The 26,103-nt window shown below is 35.3% G+C and overlaps 1 protein-coding gene across 1 annotated transcript; it reads left to right on the top strand.

The window, feature by feature from the left end:
• The first annotated feature begins 7,683 nt into the window (after nucleotides 1-7,683).
• LOC104907303 (hypothetical protein) lies at nucleotides 7,684-25,706 on the top strand. Its single transcript, XM_010696217.3, has 6 exons — nucleotides 7,684-8,061; nucleotides 9,236-9,426; nucleotides 15,126-15,171; nucleotides 18,850-18,932; nucleotides 19,014-19,130; nucleotides 25,403-25,706. Exons 1-6 carry the CDS (start codon nucleotides 7,824-7,826, stop codon nucleotides 25,472-25,474), a joined length of 747 nt encoding a protein of 248 aa, XP_010694519.1. The 5' UTR covers nucleotides 7,684-7,823; the 3' UTR covers nucleotides 25,475-25,706.
• The last annotated feature ends 397 nt before the right edge of the window (nucleotides 25,707-26,103 follow it).

Raw genomic sequence — 26,103 nt, 5'->3', positions numbered from 1 at the left:
TGAGGTCGCGGGTTAGAATTCTCGGAGAAAGTTCTACGTCCTTGTCATCTTTTGCTCTTTTTTTGCTTGTTCCTTTATATTTGATCACTACAACTTATGTTTGTTTCTTGCTCGTCTTTTTTTTGTACTTTAAAAATTTTTGCTGCTTATACTTTACTAACACCATCAATACTTTTTTAATGTAATCTATTATTTTTATTCTTCCTCCCTCCTCTACTTCTAATTCCTCTTCTTCAAACCTATAATAACCACAAGCACTACCCCTTTGTCGCCACCACTAACACTAGGCCCACCACCATCGCCGCCGCCACCACTAGTACCACCACAAACACAAACACAACCACAACAACCACCTCCCTTTTACACTTCCTCCTTCATCCTCCTCTTCTTCCTCTTCCTCTTCTTCTTCTTCTTCTTCCTCCTCCTCCTCCTCCTCCTCCTCCTCCTCATTCTTCTTCTTCTTCCTCCTCCTCCTCATCCCTTGCTTGTCGTCGACTCTCGCCGAAGCCAAACCCCCCGCACCACCCTGCTTTGACTTTTTTTTACTCTCACTCTCCTCGCCTAGCCTCCCAAACCATCCCGATGCCCAACCTTTATTCTATAGTTGTACCTATCTCTCTTCTATACATCACCACAACACGAGCTTTGCCACCTCATTCCGCCTCACTTCTCTTCTTCTTCCTCCTTCCTTCCTCCTCATTCCTCACAACATTTTCTTCCCAAAGAAATGTATTTTTCATTGTTCACATGATATTTAACCATATTTTAGTTCCGCCATCATCTTTTTTCGGTTCCACCATGTGGAAAAAAATAAAATGGTAAAATCGGCAAAAGCAAAGGTTTCATGGAAAAAAAATCTTATTTTTTTTTATTTTTTTGGAAAAATGAGTAAAAAATACTACATAAATATGTATAAAAGTACGGACGATAAATAATAAGACCTTTTTATCCTCACTATATTTTTTTAGTTCTCGTTATTGTTTATAAATCTCTTCTTTCCACCAAGTACTAATACAATAATATATAAGAATTAGTATTGTATACATTAGTGCAAAAAGAAATACTTTAAAACTAATGTCCTTTTAGGTAAAATAGGTCACAGTAAAAGAAAAATGAATTACTTCAGTTCTCATAGGACAAATTGACACTGGAAAATATAAGCACTTATTCTTTATAAGTCTTAACTATTAAATATTCAGTAAAAGATCCAACTATGGGGTATTGTGATTTTAAATGCACCTAGCAGGTAACCAACACATTATAGCATGTTATACATCACGTGAATTCATTTAATAAGGACATGACTTTGCAAATCATCTTCTTCCTTCTATGTTCTCTCTTCTCCTCTACTTACTAACAGTTGTGGATATTAAGGGCTCATATTATTGTTAGGTTTGAGTATGGATACATTATTGAGTAATCGAATATTTGATCTTCCAAAATGTATTTATACGCTTTCTTATAAATTATTTACATACCCACTAAGAACAACGAAGTATCACGATAATACTTATGAAATGTAAAGAAGACTCATTGAATCTTGGTTGATAACAAGAAATTGAACACTCCCAAAAAGTGTTTGTAGTTTGATTTTGTTCAGAAAAAACACAATAGAGTTCCATTCTCTAAGCAACTACCATAGGAAAAATGATTTCTCACTTTTTAAAATTCATATGACATCTCCCTATTTGTATCATAGGAGATAATAAGAGGAAATGTCCAAAACAAGATGTCGCTTCACACCAAAAGATACATTTAAGTTCTCTTAATTCATGCTATACTTATACTCCAGAACACCAAGTATAATAAACATCACATATATAACTTACGAACACGTTTAACTATAAGATTCCAACAATTATTACCACTCATTTTTCAATTTCTAAAAGTAAAATACGAAGCCCCAAAAATAGAACTAATTAATGCAAATAATGAATTAAGTATTGCCCCCCTCCCCTAAATTCTTCTTTTTCGTCACATTAAACTGATCAATCTTTAGATGAGCATGTCCACATCTCTGGAGCACATGTCGCACCAGTTTCTTTACAACCGTCAGGCGCATGCCGTCGCGCTACTACTTTTCTTCAGTTGTCCCTTCATTTCTCATCCATCCTTGTTACCGATGCGTGCTTTCTATTTTGCTGATGATGGTTGTAATAGCCCGAATCCTTCCGACTAGCTTACGTACATTTAAGCACATCGAAAGAGACTCTAGTCGAGATAACCCAGACTATTACCATCACACTCACCGAACTACATCGGAGAGTGTGAAACTCAATTCCCAATTCTATTCAATTCAAATTAACTATTACAACACGACCTTGATTCTCAAAGTTCTAATAAGTTTCTATGAAAAATTCGGCAAAGTTTCCGTTGAAAATAGGACAACCCTAAAACCAAAAATAATTCAAACCTATTTACAATTTCAATTTTACAAAAATACTCCAAACTCAATAATCTCAACGCTTTAGTGGAGCAACCACCTACAGAGAATCAGGAGCACTAGCTATTGACTCTTAAAGACAAAATTATGTTATAGCTAATTTAATTGCTAACTATTACAACGTCGAGCGTCCTCACTTTGATAACAACTATAACACAACTCCAGTTCGTATTAGCTTCAACTTGTAAATATTAACTTACGACTTCAACCAAAAACATTCAAGAAACTGCCACCCGCCCAGTGATGTGCCACAAAAATGGCAAAACGACATACACACATCAATAAAGCTGAGTACTAAGCCCGTAAATAAGATTAACACATACTTTGGTGATTTTTACTTAAAAACCACTCAACTGTGAACATAGTCACACTATCAAAACACCATCAACTCCTTTTGACCACATAATACTTATTATATCTTAATCTGATTATTTCTTTTATATTACACCATCATTCAAATAACAACAAATGCAAGAAGGCAACTTCCAAGCAAACATAACAGAGCCATATTTCATATATCTGGATTTAATTAGTCTTTCAAATATAATCACGGTTTCTTATAAAAAAAAACTAAGTTTGCCAACTCCGATATAAATAATATTTAATTACCTTTAATCGATTTCTTATTAGAAATCTTATTAGAAATTCAACTTATATTTTAAACTACTATGTCAATCATTTTCTTATACTTTACAAACAATTCCTTATCAGGGAGTTCAATAACATTACAACATTCCATTACGTAACGGAATTGTTCCTTATTAGAAATCTTATTAGAATCCAATACCAAGTATGATTCCTCATCAGGAATCCAATATCATAACAACATACCAGCATCAACATAACTTTCATACGTTAAGATAAATTTCTTGTTAACCAAGGGGAAAGAGAACGCAACGGAGGAGACAATGCTTACACTACGACAGTGGGGGTCGTCACCCAACCATTCATTTTACTTTTGGCCAATAACTGCGGCTAGTCCGGAGTAAATCTTTTCGCTGATTTCGTCAGCCATCCACAGGTTTCGTGTTACCTGATATATCTCCCGACTATCGCCCCATAGAGGAATGGGCATGTTTCCCTGTGGGGCCCCCCCATGTTCATAGTACATGGGGCACTGTTCGTGTCACGTCATCCGTCGACTCAGACGAGGCTACTTTTCCGTGTTAGTTTCATTCAATTTTCAATCATAACTTATTCCAACAATAACTCTTAACAACAATCTTTAAACAATAAACCAATCCATAACACCTCTCTTTAAAAAATTATAATCGATTAACATAAAATCTTCACAGGTAAGTATTTAATACTAATACATGTATGCTTTTATATGCAAACAATTGCAATCATAAAACTTATGTCCCATAACAAAAAAATAGCTACTCATGTTCGATAAAACATCATTCTGAGTTACAATTAACTAAAGGAAGTTACTAAGCCAATTCCACATAACACCTGCTTTTGCATATAGGTAGTTCATACTTAGCAATATATTCATCTCGATAATAATATCTGTTATCAAATCCCAACAATAATCGCAGTATACAGGTGTCTCTCTTAGAATTAACTTAGGATAGTTAGTGAACCACTTACGCACAACTCATACTCTTGCACATATATAAATAATTTATACTCCCTTACACTTAATGATTATCGATCCACATTTACCTCAATAATGATATGGATGCAAAGACACTTGTTATACATGAGCCTATTGACTTGATCATGGACACTCTAGGGTTTGAACTCAAGGGAAAGAATCAAGTCTTGGCATGGATGGTAACATGGACCATGGAAGGTGGCATGGAGATGGAGTAAAGAGAATCCTAGGGGTTACTTCTTACTTGTTACATAGAATTCTAGTTATGTTAAGATTGCTATATATGTTATTATAATATATATATATATATATATATATATATATATATATATATATATATATATATATATATATATAATATATATATATATATATATATATATATATATATATATATATATATAATATATATACATACATATATATATATATATATATATATATATATATATACATACATATATATATATATATACATACATACATATATATATACACATACATACATATGTATGTATGTATGTATGTATGTATGTATGTATGTATGTATGTATGTATGTATGTATGTATGTATGTATGTATGTATGTATGTATGTATGTATGTATGTATGTATGCATGTATGCATGTATGCATGTATGCATGTATGCATGTATGCATGTATGCATGTATGCATGTATGCATGTATGCATGTATGCATGTATGCATGTATGTATGTATGTATGTATGTATGTATGTATGTACTTCCTCCGTTTCTAAATAAGTGCAACACTTCTTGTTTTCACGTTTGCCAATGCATTATTTTATCCACTAATATCTTCAATTATCAATAAGTAAAAATTATAAAAAGTTGATATTAAAAAAATTCACATTCAGACGAATCTAACAAGATCCCACATGACTATGTTTTTTCCTAAAATGTAAATCATCAAAGCTAATTAAAGTTTAAACTGTGAATAGTAAACACTATGCAAATGTTGCACTTATTTAGAAACGGAGGAAGTATATATATATATATATATATATATATATATATATATATATATATATATATATATATATAGGACAAACATGTGATGTACATGGTTATCTTTAGGCATGTGATTAGTTATAGAATAGGATTAGCTTAGTTCTTATCTTATTGTCAATTCCTATCCTAGTTTTATGCTTATCTTTAGTCGGTTATGTAGCCTATATAAGGTACGTTTATTTCAATCAATAATAGAGAGTTTTCGTTTGTTAACATACTTCTTGATTGTTTGCTTGTGAGCTAACTAATCAAACCATTAATAACTTTTCAGGAGTGTTAAGTCCTTAGTGTTGAACATCTTAAATTCAAAAGTGTTTTTAAGAACGTTTAGATTCTTGTATTCAAGTTTCAGGATGCAGAATGTTATATGATTATACGATTATTTATCCCCGCACGTTATTAGTAGTATCATGTTAGGAATGTTTATGTTTTAGTATGTAGTGCTCAGCTTTGCTGATTATGTGCTTTGTTTGTGTGTGTGATCATGGCTTTGCCCTATTGATTATGTGATGATCCTTTATGGTGAGCAGATTCAATATAGCATTGACATTACAGGTTCGCAGATGTGCATCATTGGAAATCTGGAATGGAGAGATTGTGTAACTAGTATAGTTTACTTTCTGCATTTGTTAAGAACATATTTTATTAAGTTTGTTTGAGTTGGTTAAATTAGATTGTTTAAGTTTTAAACACTTGTTACTTATTTATTGAGTTATAATAAAGTTGAAGTTTAGTTAATATTGTTTTGCACTGCAAAATTCAGAATAAGCCGATACGTTATCACACGGGCGATAATACTTGGGTAATTCTCTACTTGTATATTATAAAAGTATTTTCTGAAAAGAGAGAATTATCGGGGTGTTACAGAAAAATGGAAGGGGGTGGTGCTGTGGTGGCGCGAGAGTGGGGGGAAGAGGTGAGATTTTGAAAATCAGATGGGTAGGGATAGGGGCTGGTGAGGTTGCAGGGACGGGGGAGGTGCAGTGGGGGTTGGCGTTGCAGGGTAGGGTGGGGTGGGTGGAGGGGAAGGGGTGGTGGTTAGGTGGCAGTGGGGTTAGGGTCAGGGTTTGAAATTAAGAGTTAGGGTTAGGGTTAGGGTTAGGGTAGGATTAGAAGTTAGATGTTAAGCTTTAGTTAGGTTAATTAGGCTAATTAAGATTTAATGAGGTTTAAGGGTGCGTTCTCCTCAACTTAAAAAATTAAGTTTGAGGTCCAATAAGTTCAGATAAGTTCAGATAAGTTGCAATAAGGTCCAATCAGGGCAATAAGTTCCAATCATGTCTAATAAGGTCCAATAAGTTCCAATCAAGTGCAATAAGTTCTAATCAGGTTTAATAAGGTCCAATAAGTTTCAATCAGGTCCAATCAGGTCCAAATAGTCAATGTTCAATAAACATTTGTATTATTGTCCATTATTTTATTATTCATAATTTCATATCACTATTAGCTGATTATGTTATTATTAGAATTTTAATTTAAGTACCACAATGATTATATAGTATTATACTTGCATTAGTGTCTATTATTTTATTAAATATTTGTATTATTGTCTATTATTTTATTATTCAAATTACTATTAGCTGATTATGTTATTATTATATTTTTTTATTAAAGTACCACAATGTATAATATTATACTTGTATTATTGTCTATTATTTGATTATTCATATTATTGTTAGCAGATTATATTATTATTAAATAATATTATAATCATGATTAAATAATTAAAGTTAATAATAATAATCAGTATAATTACAATATTTTGCAATTCGTCTTTTTAAATAAGGAGTTAATGCATTCTACTACCTTCAAGTAAATGAAACTGGAGTGAGAATTTTTCATATGTGCCAATTTTAACTTGTTAGCAATAAAGGTTAATCAGCTTTTAATTTTCTACTAGTGCTTTATAAAATCAAAACAAGCCTATTAGATATATTAGTGGTGAAAGTTATGTATAGACAAATATATAAATAGTAATTTTTTTTTGTTAAATTAATTATCATAAGAGATAATTAATAATAATAATTTTTGTAAAGGATGAATTTTAATAATTATTACTTTATAATAAATTTTGAGGGATAGTATTTATGTTAGGGGTAATATTTATGTTATTAATGATCAATTTTTTTTGTCTAATAAGGTCAAATAAGTTTCAATCAGGTCCAATTAGGTCTAATAAGTTTCAATCAGGTCCAATAAGGTCTAATAAGTTTCAATCAGGGCCAATAAGGTCTAATAAGTTTCATTAAGGTCAATAAGTTTCAATCAGGTCCAATAAGTTTCAATCAGGTTCAATCAGGTCCAATAAGTTGAATCAGGTCCAATCAGATTAGTAAGTTCCAATAAGTCCAGTTCAGGTTCAATAAGTTAAGTTCAGATAAGTTCATGGCCAATAAGTTGAAGAGAACGCACCTTAAGACTAACACCATTAACACCATTAACCTCCTTTAGTCTTTAAGAGTATTTGAGTTTATTATTATGAAACTTAGAGGTACTTGGTGAATTTTGAAAACATGAAAGATATCAGGTGAATTTTTTGAAAACTTGGAAGTATTTGGTGGAAAAATATATATAGATGCATGAGTTTTGTTCTAATTTCCCTCTCTTATCCCTTAGGAAGAGAACCACCCGTGGTTTAATTCCAACAAAAAGTATCTCTCTGAAGTCTCTGCTAGAAGTCTCAACTATCTAGCAGCACCTTACATCGCTTTTTTCCTGTTGTTTTTGTTTCTCCAAACCAAAGTGAGAAACTATGTCTAACGTGGCTTACCATTCTGCCATAAGACATCAACCTTTACCTTCTCCATTGATGTTGAAAACCCCTGCCCATTATCTCTCTCATCAAACTAATTACTTCATTCCTTCATCTCCCATTAAACTCCACAACAACAAAATTCCATTTCGAATATCTTCTGACTTGGCTCCTAAAGCTCGATTCGTTGCTCGTCGCAAAGAGACTCTTTCTGTTCAGCAGCTTCAGCGCCCTCTATGTGATGCTCGCTTTAACCCTTTGTTTTTGGCTTTCTTTTTTTCTTTTTTTTTTTTTAATAATATTGGCTTTCTTTTTATATCTCATCTTTTTGCTTCTCGAATATTTACTATTTGAGCTAGAGGACAAACAAGGAGGGACATATTTCTAACATTTATAAGTTCTAACAGGGAATTATGGGAAGAAATTTGGAGGAAATAGGCGGGGTTTTGGGAAGAGGGTAAGAATTGTAGAGTGTATTAGTGTGTCATACTTCCTCTGCTTAGAAATAGTTACACCATTTTATTTTTCATGCTTGGCAATTCATTCTTTCAAACATTAATATCTCTAATTATCAAGAAGTACAAATTATAAAAAGTTGATATTAAAAAAATATACATTGACAGGAGTCTAACAAGATCTTATATCATTATGTTTTTCCTAAAATATAAATCACCATAGACAATCAAAGTATAAGATGTGAATAGTAAACACTATGTAAATGGTGCAACTATTTTTAAATGGAGGAAGTATATTATAATTAATATAAATCTGGTTAAGGATCTAGCTTGATTCACTCTAACCTTCACTCATTTAAAGTTTCCTAAGGGTTCTAAATCAAATTATAGGCTTCAATTACCTAAAACTCGATTTGGGAAGAAGTTTGAGAATACATCTGGTTAGCTTGTCACTAACTAATCTGGCAAGTGGCATCGCTTAAAATAAACTTCACTTGTAAGTTGTAAGACTTGTAACAACCTTGAGTTCCAACATATTCTAATAAGATTAGACTTCTAACATGATTAGACTCCTAATCTTGCAAGACTTATATTTTTATGACTAAGAGTTCCATTATAAGTAAGTGTTACAAAGACATAATGACACAAGAATTGGGTATCTAGAATCCTAACCAAACTAGGAATTCAGTAGAAGTCCTAACTGAACTAAGACTCTTTAAAAGAGTTGCAATCAGCTTGATTTGACATCCATAGCATTTGGAAATTTTGAGGTTCACCGAGGGGACCAAGTGACCCCATAAATATTATTTGAGAATATACCCTTTTCCAAGTAATTGGTTTTGCTACTTTTTTGTTGAGATTTTGTTTGGTTTATCTTTGTCTCTGATGTTTCGCAATGGGTTTGATTCTTTTTTTTTTTTTTGATATTGGTATTGTTTTTTGTTTGTGCTGTGTAAGTGGAATATATGAGCTTGCCGGCAAGTCAATACTCGGTGTTGGATGCAGAGAGGATAGAGAGAGTAGATAAAAATACATTTAGGTGCTATGTCTATAGATTTAAATTCTTCAGTTTTGAGGTTTGCCCTGTTTTACTGGTTCGTGTGGAGGAACAGCCTGATGGGTGTTGTATCAAGCTTTTATCCTGCAAGGTTTTACTTCTTCCTTGCTTTTTGTTCCCTTTACTAGCAATGTTAATTTCTTTGAAAGCATTCTCCGTGAAATTGAAGATATCTAGCCTTGTATTTTCTTGAGTTTGGGTTCTTCACCTTATTTTTGTTGAGCTTATCTTAACAGAGATTATATAGTTATATGAACTTTTCTGAACGTATTGTGACTTATGTGAACTTATCATATTGACCTTTACATTGTAATACAACCACTATTTATGTGACGGCTGAGGTGAGAATCCCTAGGTCATTTAATAGCTGACCACTTAGCACGGGACACATGTTCTCACTAACAGACAACAAACAACACCTTTTTACATGGGCCAAAATATTAAGCTCCTGGGCTATATTACTCAGCACTACTAACGACACTACAAAGCTTATATGCCTAGTGAGATATCAGGGCTTCTCAACACTCCCCCTGAAGCTGAGAGTGAGGAGTATTATTAACTCCCAGCTTGTTTAGGAGGAAGTGATGTTGCTGAGTTGGAAGTAGCTTGGTGAACACATCTACCAACTGCTGTTGAGATGAGATGTAGGTTGGTTTAATCAGACCCTCTTCTGTCTTGTCCCTATCAACATGCTCTGTCTTCTTCTCATGATGGACTGGATTGGCTGCAATTCGCCACTACAGATTGATTGTCACAGTGTATAGGAGTTGTACCAATTGACTTGAGGCCTAAGTCTCTTAAGAGTTGCTTCAACTACATTACTTCACAAATGGCAAGGGCCATTGACTTGTATTCAGCCTCTGCACTGCTTCTAGCCACTACAGTCTGTCTTTTTGCTTTCTAAGAGATAGGGGACCTCCTAAGAAGAATGCCAAAAAACCTGATGTGGTCCTTCTTGCGGAAGCACAACCTCCCCTGTCACGGTATGCTTGAAGCTGAGCACTCGAGTTGTTTGCCAGTAGAATACCTTGTCTAGGACTCCCTGCAAGGTATCTAAGAACCCTCTTTGCAGCTTGCATATGAATATTTGTAGGTTGGTGCATAAACTTGCTCAGAACATGAAGTGTAAAGGCTATATCAAGCCTAGTGAGAGTTAAGTAGATTAACTTGCTTATCAACTTTTGATAGGGTTCAACATGAGTCATAGCTTCACCGGTCCTAATGCTGAGCTTCACATGAGAATCCATGGGAAGTTTAGGAGGCCCTCACGTCATCATCCCATATTCTTTCAACAAATCCATGATGTATTTCCTTTCTGATAGGAAGATCCCATCTCGACATTGATCAACTTCTATCCCAAGGGAGTATCTAAGCACACCCCCATATCTTTCATGTGAAAGTGGCTGCTTAGAAGAGCTTTAGTATCTTGAGTAGCTTAAAAATTGGGACCAACAAGAATTAAATCATCCACATACACCAGTAACACAAGAAGATTTTCTCCACTTTCTTTAACAAACATGGAGTAATCTGACTTTGATTGGATGAACTTGTATTCTTAAGTGTGTTGCTAAGCTTAGCAAACCACTGGGTGCTTGCTTGAACCCATACAATGATTTGTCAAGCTTGCACACTTTGTCATCGATGCTTGCAGCCTTGCTGTCATCACTTAAGCTCACTTGAAGCCTATGCCCTGCACCAAGGTATCCTTGGGGGAATTTCATGAACACATTTTCCTGTAAATCATCATGCAAGAAAGCGTTTTTAATATCCATTTGATGTAGGTGCCAACTCTAAATAGAAGCTATACCAAGCAATTACCTCACAGTAGGGCTACTGGAGCAAAAGTTTGCTCATAGTCTATTCCATATTTTTGTCTATTTTCCATGATGACTAATCTGGCTTTGTATCTATTCACACTCCCATCGGTGTTGTACTTAATTTTATATAGCCATTTGCAAGCTATTGCTTGCTTCACGGGGGGAAAATCAGTGATGCTCCATGTATCATTCTCCTCCAGAGCACTCAACTCTCCATTCATTGCTTCCACCCACTTAGCATCAGTAATGGCTTGTTTGTAGTTCCTAGGTTCATCATGTTGGCTGTTTGAGAGAAGAAACATGAGAATATGGGGTTGGTATTGGTTTGTATTGTGTTGTGAAGCTGAATAGGTTTTGTATTTGGAAGATAGGTAGTGTTAGGTGTTGGTTTTGTGTTTGAGGAGTAGTTATGTAATCTTGATGCCAGGTTGGTGTTTTATGGGTTCTATTAGATCTTCTTATTTCAGTGTGAGGTGCATGTTGTGGTTCATTCTCAAGCTCAACATTCTCTTCACTCATTTTCTCATCATCACAAGGAGTATTCCCACTCACATTCACAGTTTCTCTTGTTTTGTTGTTGTGAAATATCTTGAAAGGGAAGCTAGTCTCATAGAATTTCACATCTCTACTAACAAAGATCACATTATTGGTGAGATTGAGGAGTTTATACGCCTTTTGAGATTGAGGGTACCCCAAGAAGACACAGGGTACTCCCCTTGCACTGAATTTATCCTTTTTCCGATTAGGATTACTAGCAAGTACTAAACAACCAAATGTATTTAAATGAGTATAAACACGAGAAGTTAGATAGAGTACCTCATATGGAGTTTTTTCAGCCAACACCTTGCTAGGCAGTCTGTTTGTTATGTGCACAACGCACATAACACAATCACCCCAATATTGTAAAGGCAAACCACTCTGGAACCTCAGAGCCCTAGCCATCTCCAATATGTTCTTGTGTTTCCTCTCTGCTCTATCATTTTGTTCATCCCAAGCTTGTTGAAAAATGGCCCGCACTTCTGGTCATCAAACTCTAGTGCATTATCAGACCTAAACACCTTCACTTGCCTTCCAAACTGAGTTCTGCTCATGTTTACAAAGTTTTCTATAGCATTGAAAGCATCTTGACTTGTGTTGGTGCACATGAATCCAGGTCACCCTGCTGTGATCATCTACCAATGTGAGAAAAAACCTATGATTCATCCTGGTTGCCACTCTGTAGGGAGTAGGGACCCCATATGTCCATGTGGATCATATGAAATGTCTTAGCCACCCTAGATTCACTCACATTGAATGGCAGTCTTGTGAACTTTGCAAGAGGGCAGGTAATGCACACAACATCATTTTTTGCTTTCAACCCTTCTTGAGTCTTACTAATTTTCTTCAAAGGAGCATGTCCAAGCCTCCAGTGCCATAGAGTAGTTGCCTTGACACTTGCCACATTGCTTAGAGCATTCACATTCATTGCTGTCAACTTTTTCACATCTCCCCCTGTCTTTGTTACCTTCATTTTGTTCATTCTTCTCCATTCACTTATCACCTTACTCACTGGTAGGTTCACCAAAGAATACAGCCCATGTACTGCTTTTCCAACACCACAAAATTTTCCTGTCCTCTTTTCTTGCAAAACACAGAACTCAGAGGTGAAATTCAATTTTTATGTTTTGATCTTTTGAGAGGTTTTGAACTGAGAGAAGGTTATGTTTAAAATTAGGGATATATAACACATTTTTCAAAAGAATTCCATTTCTCAGTTTCACATTTCCACTGTGTGAGATGAGTGAAGTCTCACTAGTGGGAAGATTTATCTTTTCTTCCTTAGTGCACTCAACATCAACCATCACCTCCATGCATCTAGTCATGAGATCTGCAGAGTCCATTATCCACTCATTTCCCTCTGTAGCAAAATTACAGCTCACCATACCAGCATAGTTGTACTACATTTCATCTTTTGTATCAGATGTTGCAGCCTTGGAAGGTGTAGGTAGCATTTTCATCAACTGTTCTAGTTGCTGAGCACTGAAAGTATTCCCATATGTACGGCTATTTTCACCACTACCTCTCACATTTGCAGCTGATCTACCGCCTCTGTTGTTTCTTCCACCTCTATTCCACCTTCCTCCTCTATTGTTGTTTCCACTCTCTCTAAACTTCTCCTTTTGGTCTCTCTGAGCCTTTAGATGTCTAGGTGGATAACCAACTATTCTCCAACACTTTTCTTTGTTGTGCCCAAATTTTCCACACTCAGCACATGTCACATCACTTCCTTTGCTCATCATAGCTACTGATTCCATCTATACTATTACAGGTTTGAGAACATCTCTCTGACTCTCTTCCTGATGTAAGTAACTACAAGCAGTGTGCAAGGTATGAAGAGGATTCATCATAAGCAAGTGACTTCTCTGGATTGCATACCCTTCATCAAGCCCATTCAGGAACTGGAAAAGTTTCGGTTCCTCATGGTCATTAAGAGCTTTGAGAAATACACTTATCTCAGTATTCACAAGTAGTTATGGGAGGGAGTTCCTTCAGATTCTCTAACTCTTCCCACAACCCATTCATGTCTGTGTAATAATTTGTGATGCTTCTTCCTTCTTGTTTCTTTTCATACAAATCTTTATTAAGTTTGTATTTTCTAGACCCATTTGCAACTGTAAACCTTTGTTCTAGCTGACTCCACATAAGAGAAGCAGTATTCAAGAACATTATAGACTTTTTAATGGACTCACTTACACTCCTTAATATCCAAGATATCACCATGTTGTTACACGTATCCCAAGCCTCCTGTTTCACACCATCTGAAGCATCTCTTTTTACTGCTCCAGTCACAAACCCTAACTTCCTCTTGGAAGCTAGACCTATTTCTAAAGATCTCTTCCCGAATAAAGGACTGCTTGAGTCTATCCCAGGAACCATCCTTACAATACTAGGTATATATTCTTCTACTACACTCCAGATACTTTAAAGAAGGAAATATACTATTTTTAATACTAAAGACACAAAACTTTAAGCACTAAAGACACAAACTTTAATAGTTTAAAATTCTCACCAACTGATAAAATTCTATGTAATAAATCTTGCTGTATGATTGAGAGAGTAAAGATTGAGAGAGTAAAGGACTGTGATACTAACCTTGCTCTGATACCATGATGACATTATTAGTTCTATCATGAGACTCAATCAACCATTGATGCAAGAATATTTTTCTCCAAGGTGGTGTCTTTCTTTCATTCACTCAATCGAGCTTTACATTGTAATACATCCACTATTTATGTGACGGCTGAGGTGAGAATCCCTAGGTCATTTAAGAGCTGACCACTTAGCATAGGACACATGTTCTCACTAACAGACAACATACACCTTTTTACATGGGCCAAAATATTAAGCTCCTAGCTATATTACTCAGCACTACTAACAGCACTACGAAGCTTATATGCCTACTGAGATATCAGGCCTTCTCAACATTTTGTATAGTGTTGGAACTTATTGGACGTTATTTAAGATTGTTATATAAGTTGTTACAACATATGAACTTATTGAAGCTGATGAGATGTTAGAATTTATTTGAAGTTATCTGAACTTAAGGTGAACAAAACACACTCATTATGGTTGTAGTTATTCCTTCCATTCTCCAATAGGAGCTTCCTTGACATTGTAAAATAAATTAAATTGAAAGAGCAACTTACCATTTCTTTCACTTCTTTCCCATAATCTCTTTGAGTAGTTATCCTTTTGTTTTCCGTTTCCCGTGAAAAAATTATTTTAGTTCTATTGGAGAGCAAAAGAAGTTACTGACATATAGTTATGTTCATGCTAGTCAATGTTCATAAATTTGATGGATTTTCTTGTGAAGGCGCCCACCTCAAAATAGACTTTTTTCAAAGAAATGAGGGCATACCTTATACAAGCTTGACATTCTGACATTCACTTTAAAGATTGTTCTTCATCTGTTTTGTCATATTCTTCATGGCAGTTAGAGGGGTCACCGACTGTGGTTGCACAAAATGACAAGTTTGAGGGTAAGGAAGTTCCTGTCCATTTTTTACTCTAGCATTCGCTTGCATTTTCCAGCTATTAGGCATCTTGGTTTTATAAATTGCTTTGAATTTCATATGATGCTGTTTCTGTGGGATGTGAGTTCTTATTTCCCTGACCATTAAGCTTTATTTGTACTTTAGGTTATTTAGTTTTTCAGTGCTGGTCGGCTGACTCATATTCTGTATGATTGTTGCTGTTGGTGTGAAAAATTGAATGAGTCCATTAGATAGTTTACGAGCCTATCGGTTTGCTTGACCTAGGACTTTTATATGTATAATTTCTCGGGCCAATATAAGAACCCCCTTGGCTTAAAAAAAGAAGGATGTAACAGCTCTGGAACTGTTTCCCAGGCTGTACCATCCAGCAGCTTAAGCGACAATTTCCTGTACACTAGCTTACCCCCTACTTTCAACCCCATCATCCTCTCTTTCTTCATGAACATGAGCCTCGAACCGATCAATAACATCACATCGAATTGTCATTCCTTAGTTTCATTGCTTCACTATTGATTAAGAACATTAAAGAAGCCTTGAAATTGGACGGCTTTGCTCACTGTCATTAAAAAAGACCCCAGCTTGAACAACCCCTTTACTTGTTCAATCCAAAGGACTTCAAACATGGACTTGCATGAATTTGAGCCCCGAACCAATCAATAACATCATGTCGAACTGTCATCCTTAGCTTTGTTGCTCCACATTTGATTAAGAAAATTAAAGAAGCCTTGAAATTGCATTCTCTTTGCTCATTAACATTAAAAATGAACCCGACTTACCACCCTCTTTACTTCTTCTATCCAAAGGACTTCAAGCGTGGACTTGCATTGTGAGAACCAAGATGGAAGGAACCCTATTTTGGTATTGCACAACTGCTGTTATGCTGCCACAAACAGTTCTTGTCTCCCTTTTGTCCTCCTACTTCCTTCCTTGTTTTCCTATCCTATTGAGTAGCCCTCACATATTCTTAAAGTCATCAAAAGTATAGCTGGCAAAATATTACCCAACCCGCCAACCCGACCCGAACCCAACCCATTAATAATGGATTGGGTCAAAAATTTGAACCCGTTTGATTAAATGGGTCGACCTGACCCAACCCGTTTATTTAATTGGGTTGGGTCAGGTTGAAAATTCCAACCTGATTTTGACCCACATAATCCATTTATGAAAAAACAAGCTAAAAAAACCCCTAAAAAAATTTGGAGTACTCTACTGCTCTTGCTTATTATGACTTAGTCATTACACTTAAGGTTGAACAATTGCTTACGAAATTGTAATGATGTTAATTTTGAACATTTGTGTTGATTTTGAACAATATTATCATATGGTTATGTAATGACTTAATTATGCCTATTGTTATTTGCAAATAAATTATGTTGTTTTTATTTTTTTTTCTAGAAAAAACACGAAAAAAATTTAACGGGTCAACCTGAAGGTTGACCCGTTTATCATAAGGTTGGGTTGGGTTGTAAATTTCAACCCATTTAAGTTAACAGGTTAAGTCAAGGAATTCTCAACCTGCCAACCCACCAACCCAACCTGATCTTGACCCAACCCGACCCATTGCCATCTCTAATCAAAAGAATTCTCTTGACTTGATGCTCCAAGGAATAGGTATTCACTATGTCACAGTGGTTGACATCATTGTTGAAGTGCTTGACGAAAAGAAGATTGGAAGCATTCAACGTTGCAAGATTACAAACTAGTGTCTTCATGGTAGAGGCTACGGAGAGAGCCACTGGCGTGAGGTGTCCCTTGATTGAACTAGCTAAAGACCACCCTAAAACATAAGAAGGGTTTTGCCCTTTTCACTAGAATTGAGGTCTAAATCTTATTATCTAATACATACGAAGGGTTTTACCTAATACATCATGGTCTAAATCTTATTACCTAATACATCATGGTCTAAATCTTATGACCTAATACTAAAACACAGAATGGTCCAAAAAAGAACCTTAAAGTTGAATGGATTATTTGGATATATTTTAATTTTTTATAAGGAAAAATAACATTTTTCATGTGAGAACTAGCTTAACTTAACCAAGGATAAAGTTAAGTGCCAAAGAGAAAGAACCCAGGGATAAAGCAAGAGAAGATGATTAGTGACTAGAAATGAAAAGAGTTCCGTGCATTGAGTATGGTTTTTCGCTTCGATTACCCCCACGGGATAATCAAGCTTTAGGAGGATTTTCCGTCTTGCAAATATGAAATATGTAAACTAGGAACATCCATGGTCAAAATGGTAAAAGATGCATATTAGCCGTACATACATGTTAGTACATCGAATCTTCATATTTTCCCATGAGATCAGTTTATGTTAACCCACTTTTTTATTTGAACTATCCATGTGTATTATTTACTGATTGCCTAAATATTTATTAGTAGTTAATGTTCTTAGCAATTTATTCATTCTCCCTCAAAACATTTTATTTACGTTCCTTTTAGGGTTTTCTCAAATCTTTCAATTTCTTTTTTCATATTTGTTATTTTCTTTACCTCTCTTATATACTTTTCTTAAATTTTTATTTTTATTTGCCCATGTTTTAGTTTTCTCTTAATACATCAATCAGCGTTTTCGGTTCCTTATGTTTCCTCTCGTCTTAATCTTTTCACTTTTACTCCCTCATTTTTTTTAATTTAAACTCTTATTCATGTACTTTAAGTGTTTTTTCTGTCACGGAAACAATTTCTCATGACGATTCATGTTAGCCGACCCCAAATCATTTTGGGGAGCAAACATTTTAATATCAGTTTATGTCTTGTTGCTGTTAATCTTCTTATTATTGTTCTATATTAGCGTAAAGACGAGTTACTATATAATTAAAAAGATTATGAGATGACGAGATCCACCAATTGAACAACTAATACAAGGAGAGTTGCCACCGATACTCGAAATTTCGAACTTGTCAAGGGGAGGGCATCCTAGTTTGGAATTAGGAGACACGATGAACTTTAAGCTATTCAATTTATTTATTGGATTCCAAGCAAAGTATGGATGGTCGTAGACTACGAGAAACGATTGTGCTTATTTAAAAGGTGAAGCTAGGAACTGAGCCTATTGAGGAGATTTGGTAGCCGGTTTCTGTTTATTAATTTTATCTTATTTTTAATTTAGTGTGTAACAAATGGTACTTGACATTGAGGCTGTACTACTTCCGTCTTCTAACATTTGCATCGATTGGCAAAACTTGTCCACCAAGTAATTAGTAGAAAGGAGTGACATATAATGTTAACTAGGGAAGGACAGTTCATTCATTAATGGCTCTCGGAAACATAATATGATAATTTTCGATCCCTCTCTTGCTCTCTGCGCATATTGTATAAATGTAGAGAACATGCAAGTGTTCTGGGTACGTCTTGAGGAATCAAAGACATTACTTGAAAGGAAGGGGTGCTAAATTGCTAAGAATCCCATGTTTCCTTTTTCTCCTCAAAATATTGCTGTATGTGAAGAATAACTATCTGGACTCAGAAGTTGATGTATCTAATTCAGTATTTGCATACTTGCTGGGACGTAGATTAATGGTAAAAAAATAGGTCTTAATTAGTGGAAAACTTTATAATGTGTGTTTGGCGTGATTTAATCATTTTCTGGTTTTGAGTCCTTCAATATGCTATTTCAGGAGTGCGTTGACAACTTGACATTGATTTGATATGGGAATGCAGCTTCTATGGTGAATCTTCTATCTTGTGATAGCAAGCAAAGCAACTCAGGAATACAACAGCTCACTTCTGATGCAGTGATTGAGGTAACATAAACTTTGCAATTGTATAACAAATTTTACTAAATTGTCTTGCTTTGCAGACTCATTTTTTCACCTTGATTTCAGGTGAGCATTGATGTACCTTTCCCACTTCGAGCACTTCCGGTGCAAATGATTGAATCAAGTGGAGCACGAGTACTTGACCAAATACTCGTGATTATGCTTCCTCGCTTTATGGAACAGGTTTGTAAAGTCAAAGCTGAATTGCTTCCAGTGTTATTTTAGTAAATCATGTTTAAAACTCTGTATGGACTTTAAATTTGAGAATCTTGATATATAAGGCATGGAAGCCTCTCAAAGGTTTAAGATGAAGACTGAAATTAATGTGATCATGTGAAACAGGATCCGAGAATTATCATTTATTATTTATTCATATAAAATATGAACGTAAACAAATGAAAAAAAAAAGAAAAAAAATGATAGATCTCTTAAAGAGAGTTTTAATGAAAGTCTCGGATTCATGTTCAACACAAAATCGCGGTCTGTGGTTTGGACTAGTCTATTCACACGCTTAATGTAGCAATTGATAAACTCAACTCTAATTTTATTCATAATACTCGAAACATATAAATAGAGAAGAAATCTAGCTAATCGAATTAAAACTCCCCAAACCGTGTAGCTAAGAAGTACACAGTTTAGCTTTCATAATTCTATCCTTGTACACATTTACTTGAAAGTTAAGCAAACTAATGCTAACTTAATTTGTGTGAACTTAACTTAATTTGTTTGAACTGAATTTAAGTGACTTAAAGTTGTGAGAGGAAACTAACTGAATAGTGAATGAAAGTTGTCTTAACTTAATTAAACCGAAGTGAAATTTTCTGAAGTGAAACTGAATTTCCTTAAGGGATAACCGTGTAATAGAGTCTTGAACATACATAACAAAACTGAAATTAAGCAACTCCTAATTAGCTCAAAAGAAGTAAAACCTATTCCGAGTGGAGTCTCACTCCTTGCAAGGGATTTCTAGTTTCCCCTTTCATTGCAAGGGATTTCTTCTTACCTACCTTAAAAAAAGCAAAGGACTTCTGACTTCTAATACCATTAGAATTATACCAAGATTAAACTTCGAATCACACTAGGCTCAATGACTAAGGCCATGTTGTGTTGACCTTATTTTAACTTATTTAAGATCTTATAAAATAAGATAATATAAGATAAGATAAGATGTTCTGTTAACTTATTTTCAGTCATTTCAGAAGAAAAAAATAACATAAGATAAAATAAGATAAGATAAGATAAGTTCAGATAAGATAAGATAAGATAAGTTCAGACCTAGGATGCTCAGACTCGGGTACAGGTGTCGGACTCGGGTACGGGTTCGAGGGTCGGACACGGGAAATTCTAAATTTAAGGACTCGCAGACTTGTTTGTTATGCGTCTAAATTTTGAATATGGACTTGGGGACACGGCAACCAGTGAAAAAATATTGAATTAATTATTTGTATCTGAAATATATTTTTAGTTTTTTATAATTATTTTTTAGTAATTAATTTCTTAAAAAAAGCATAAAGTATTAAATACGTTGTATATCCTACAAATCACATAACAAGGATGTTTATGGTGAGGTGAAATAATGCATGTACTGTATGACAGCTTGAATCATTAAAGTATAGACATCAAAGAAATAGAAAAAAATATATTAAAGTATTGAAAGCTTCAAGCCTTCAACCATTAAAGTATTTAAGTCTTGACGATTCCCAAGGACCAAAAGTCATGCACTTTTCTCTCTCCTCTCTCTCTCTTTTCTCTCTGCAAAAGCATCGATAGTCCCAAAAATTTTCAACCCTAGTTTTTGAAACCCTAAAGTGCCAAGTCCACTTTCTCCCCCAAAGGCCCGACCCGAATTTCGTGTCCGCACCCATGTCGTGTCGTGTCGTGTCGACACCAGTGCGGCGGGGGTGGTGGCCGAGTCCGAGCTTTCCAGGTTCAGCTAAGATAAGATAAGATAAGACAAAATAAGTTGAATCAAACGGACCCTAAGAGTTTTGATTATAAATTGTCTTCTTCGAAAAGACCTAAATGCATTAAAGTTCCAACATAATTAAATTCTAACAAAATTAGGAAATTACTAGGACTCTTTACAGAACTAGGAATCTTCAAAAGGGTTGGACTCATCCTTGATCACATCAGAAATTTGCTCTTAAGGAGTGATTAAATGGGGAATTTGCTTGAGGATTCAATATGTTATGTGATTTTCTTCTTTAGGAAAATGTGCTGGGGGAGAGGAGGAGAGGGTTTCCGTTGTGAAAGGCCATAGCTAGGCAACCTCTAAAGGAAATAAATGAAGATTATATGTGATAAATTTATGGAAAACAACTTCCTAAACAAAAGCCCTAACATTTTGTTACATTATATTCTTATTACATGCTTGATTAATGGAATTCAGTATTGTTTTCTCAAACCGTGGATCTGAAGTTCCCCTCAGTTAGGGCGGCTTCTCTCTCAATCATCCTTATTATCTACAGACACAGAACGACCATTGGGTTTTTGGTATGCCAATTTGTCCGAATTGGCTCGTATACTCCGTCAATTTGGTAAGCATGCTATATGTGTTTGGGAGCTAGCTAACTGAAACATAGTTCGTGGGGGCCAGGGGAGAATTATGTATCACTGGCTGAGACTAATGATTTGGGTACTAAGGATATTGAGTGTTGGACCTTTTGGTAAACTCATTATACACTATTGAACTGAAATGGAGATACAACGACATGATGAAAGTAAGAGAACTATAAATACAAGCTCCATCTCCTCAAAATGAGAGTGAGGGATAGCTCAGTTGGTTAGAGCTTCTCTTCAGTTTCCAGCTTCGGAGCGAAATTATCTGATCCTTGTGGTCTCTCTAAACACCAAAAAGACTTGGGTTCGTTCGGGTTAATATTGAGTCCATGAGATTTCGGGTCATATCGGGTCGGGTTAGATCGGGTTTCCAATCTCGCAAATACATAAAACATGTATAAGACTAATGAGAGTAACTTAAATAATTAATGGACAATGGCTTAATCATATATGTTATTTCCTGAAAATATTTTCCTTAAATTTGTTTAAAAAGTAACTAATATGACAACTTTTCGAGTCGGGTTCGGGTTGTGGTCATCATTATCGGGTCAAATTCGGTTCAGGCAGATTCGGGTTTGGGTAGATTCGGGTTCGGGTAGATTCGAGTCTATTTTAATTCGGGTCGCTTCGCTCTAATTCGTTCCTTATGGTTCCATTTAGTCTTTCCTACATGTGTTCTTTACCCTCAAGTCTGCTAAGGTTTGTTAAATGTCGCCCCAAAATTACTTAAAATCGCCCCAAATTCATTTTTATAAACTATTTTACCCTTCCTCTTTTCGACACCACCCACCACCACCTCCCACCCCCTGCAACCACCCGCCATCACCTACCTCCCCATTGCCATCCGCCACAGCCACGCACCACCCACCCAGAAGCAGTCGAAATTTTTTTAGGATGATGGGGCAAATGTCTGGACGTTCGCTTCATGGCCAGAACGTCTGGCCTAGACGGCCTGGACGTTCGCTCCATGGCCCGAACGTCCAGGCCAGACGTTCGGGCCAGGGAGCGAACGTTCAGGCCATACGTTCGTCCCATCGTCCTAAAAAAATTTTCAGGTGGGTGGTTGTGGCAATGAGGTGGTGGTGGTGGAGTGAGGTGGCTGGTGGTGGCAGGAGGTGGATGGTGGTGGAATGAGGTGGCTGGTGGTGGGGTGGTGGTTTATGGAAAAAGAAGGAAAAGGTTAGAGATATAATTTTAACTTTTTTTGAGGCGATTTTAACTACTTTTGGGGCAATAAGTTCAAAATATTCCACATATTGAGTCCCATTTACCGCCACTAACTCCATTTACCCATCTTGTTTTATCGTTATTTATCCCTAAATGCTCCCGCTAAACGAGACCTATTTATCCCATGAACTTGATCGACTATTTATCTACTTTATCCTTGATTTCTCTCACATTCATAGGAACAACAAAAAGGAACTAAGGCGGCGGTCTATTCTGTTTAGCTTTTGTTTCGATTGGTATCATAATTTTTTCATAGCTTTGATGTTAGGAAAAATTAATAGCAATGATCCCAACTTTAGCCCATCTTCTATAAACAGTCTATATTAGTAAAATTTCATAAACAATCCAAACTTTGGACTCAATCTTCCAATAATGAACCGGTTTACCTTGTAACTTGTAAAAACAGGTAAAACTTGAATTTTTCTAAAATTCTTTTATTTTTAGTTTTTGTTTTTATTAAATCTTTTGCATTTTTTATTGCCCTTTTCATTTTAATTTTTTTTTTTTATTTCCTCTTGAACCCCAATCTCCACCCACCATCACACCCTATGGATGAGGCATTACTATGAATGAGATGGATATGATGCATAGCAAGAGTAGGTTTATTCCCTTAAGGTCATCAATCGAGTACCCAATGACATCTTTATATTTATGTAGTAGCTCAATCAATTTTTATATAGAGATGTCATCAAGACTCGAGTTGATAATAACAGGATAAGTACATGCATCATCAAGAAAAACATACTTAAGAGAAGAGGGAAGGGGTTTGAACTCTACCTTGGGAGGAGGCCTAAAACACTCCTCTTTATCAATGGATGTAACTAGAACCTCAAATGCTTCATCTTGTGTTTCCTCAATGGTAGTGTCAAGAAGCATGGAAAATTCTTTCACCTCTTCCATGTCCAAGCTGGGAGCTTCGGTAAGAGAAGCATACAACTCATTCCCAGTGTGAACCACACTCGCAACATCCTCTATCTCATTCTCCATTAGACTAACCCGGCAAATTCTCTCTATCATAGGCCTCTTTAAAGTTTTGGAGAACTCAAACACCACTCGCTCATTGGCTACCTCAACCGTGATTGTATTATTTTTGCAATTGATCACAACACTTTATGTCTCTAGAGCCTCTTTTTCAAGAATAAGAGGAGTTTTCGGATCTTCGTCCATATCCACTGGGTACCAATTGTATTTTTTAGAGAAGATCAATGGCTGCGGTACCAATTGTCAAAGGCTTTGTGCTATATTGTGCAAATATAATATGGAGATAAAGTTGTAGAGAAATATTATTATTGAATAAAATTACTTCGTATTATCTTCCACAGTCTCTTACAGTATATATATTGTATGAATTACTCAAAAACAACAAAGGTGGGGAGAGATTTTCTATTCTACACCTCTTTCCATTGAGAGATAATTTTATGCTAATAATAGAGTTTAAGCTATATGGTAAATTAATGTGAACCTATAATTTATTAATGGAGAGGAGGCCAGTATTTTAACAACATTAAACTAGACTTGAAATATGATCCAACTATATAAAAATCTCTACATTTGGCCCAAGAAAAGTGACTGAAGGGAACAAGATCTCCACCATCCTTGCGGTGCAGCTGGCCTCTTTTCTTCATTAAATGGGTAAGCTCCAATCTTCCTTTGGCAATGTGGTTAAGCACATAGCTAAACTCCCTTTTGTGTTGCCTAACTACTTATATCATTTTTAACCATAACTGTATTTATTAAAAATACAAAATTAGGCTTACAAGTAAATCGTGCCAAAATCGATTTAACAAGAAATCAAGCTAACTTAATATTTTGATTCTGAACTTTCATAACTTGACTTAACGAAATCTAATCGACCTAAATATCTAATTTAACATGGCTTTTCACATACTTGGTGATTATACCTCAATTTAATACAAAAACAAATAAGAAAAGTAACTTTGAATAAAGCCTTTATGCACCTGATAATTAATATCATGTGGATTAGCATTGATTAAGGGCTTGAAATCCTTTTCCATTTTTGATATTAATCAAATCTATTAAAAACCTTGGCTTGGCGTGTTTTGAGCTGCTCCTCATATATGCATCAGAGATACTTCCTGATTCAATGATTGAATTTTAATTATGTGGTTGCTCTTGTTGGTGTTGTCTTCCGATTATGGAAAGTTATTACGAGAACTTTGAGACCTTTATATCTTACAGAACTTGGTACAAGTATCCTTTAGATATATGCGTGACAGCGTTATATATCCTAAATTAAATATATGGTAGTTTATCTTTTAATACTTGAAGACAGAGATTCATATCCAAGTCTCAGCTTACAAGTGCAAACATATCTGTTAATTTTTTGTGTAAATTGAGCGATTAAGCGCGGTAATGTAACATGTGATTTGATTCCGAGTCTTGGGCATCAGTAACACAAGACTTTACAAAGTAAGTTAGATGGTAACCACTCCAAAATAGTCTATTCCTTGTGAGTATCTAAGTGAAATTATAATCAATATATAATTTTGGAGTGGCTATCATCTACGGATACAAAAATCACAAAACACAAGGTTTTATTCTATTTCTTATGAGTATTTATAGTACTAACATTCGTTTTTTACCATCTTGATATTATTGGGTTTCCTGTATACGCTGGACTGATTTTGTATGATTTATGATTTGTTCAGCTTGTTAAGGACTATCAAGCATGGGCTTCAGGGGATACCTCAAGGCAACCTCTTGGAACTGGTCAAATATGAGAGTGGAAGTACTAGTGCGCTCTTCTTTTTTTGACTGGTGGAATGGTCTCAAAATCTTTATTCTATGATCAGATAATTTCCTCCTGAAAAATATAAGAGGAAGAACCGAAGCTTAACAAAGGAGAGTCTTGTGTAATAATATATGTATGTATATATATATATTTAATTTGAAAAGCTGAATGCAGAATCTTGTGTTGCGAATAATGCAATAAAATTAAACTAATTTATTCAAGCATGAGCGGAGAACAGTTTGCAGTGCTGTCCTAAAAGATGATTTCGCGCTACCCCGATGTAGTAGAAATCAGGATGAATGTAGAATCTTGTGTTGCGAATAATACAATAAAATTAAACTTATTAATTGAAGCGTGAGCGAAGAACAGTTTGCAGTGTTATTCGAAAAGATGATTGCGCACTACCCCGATGTATTTTAAGCGATCGTCCTCAAGAATTTGCATGACTGCAAGATATGTGTGCACTCATACACCTTGGATGGAGACCATAATACTGCCCAAAACCAGAGAGCTTTTGGGTAGAAGTTTAGCAGAGAATATTTTATGTGTAATATGATTGAGGGGAAAACCCTTCAATAGGCTTAATAAGTAATAAGAAAAACGGAAAGGCTAATTATG

Source organism: Beta vulgaris, chromosome 4, assembly GCF_026745355.1.
Source record: "Beta vulgaris subsp. vulgaris cultivar EL10 chromosome 4, EL10.2, whole genome shotgun sequence".
NCBI lineage: Eukaryota > Viridiplantae > Streptophyta > Magnoliopsida > Caryophyllales > Amaranthaceae > Beta > Beta vulgaris.
This window is presented reverse-complemented; position numbering and strand designations above follow the sequence as displayed.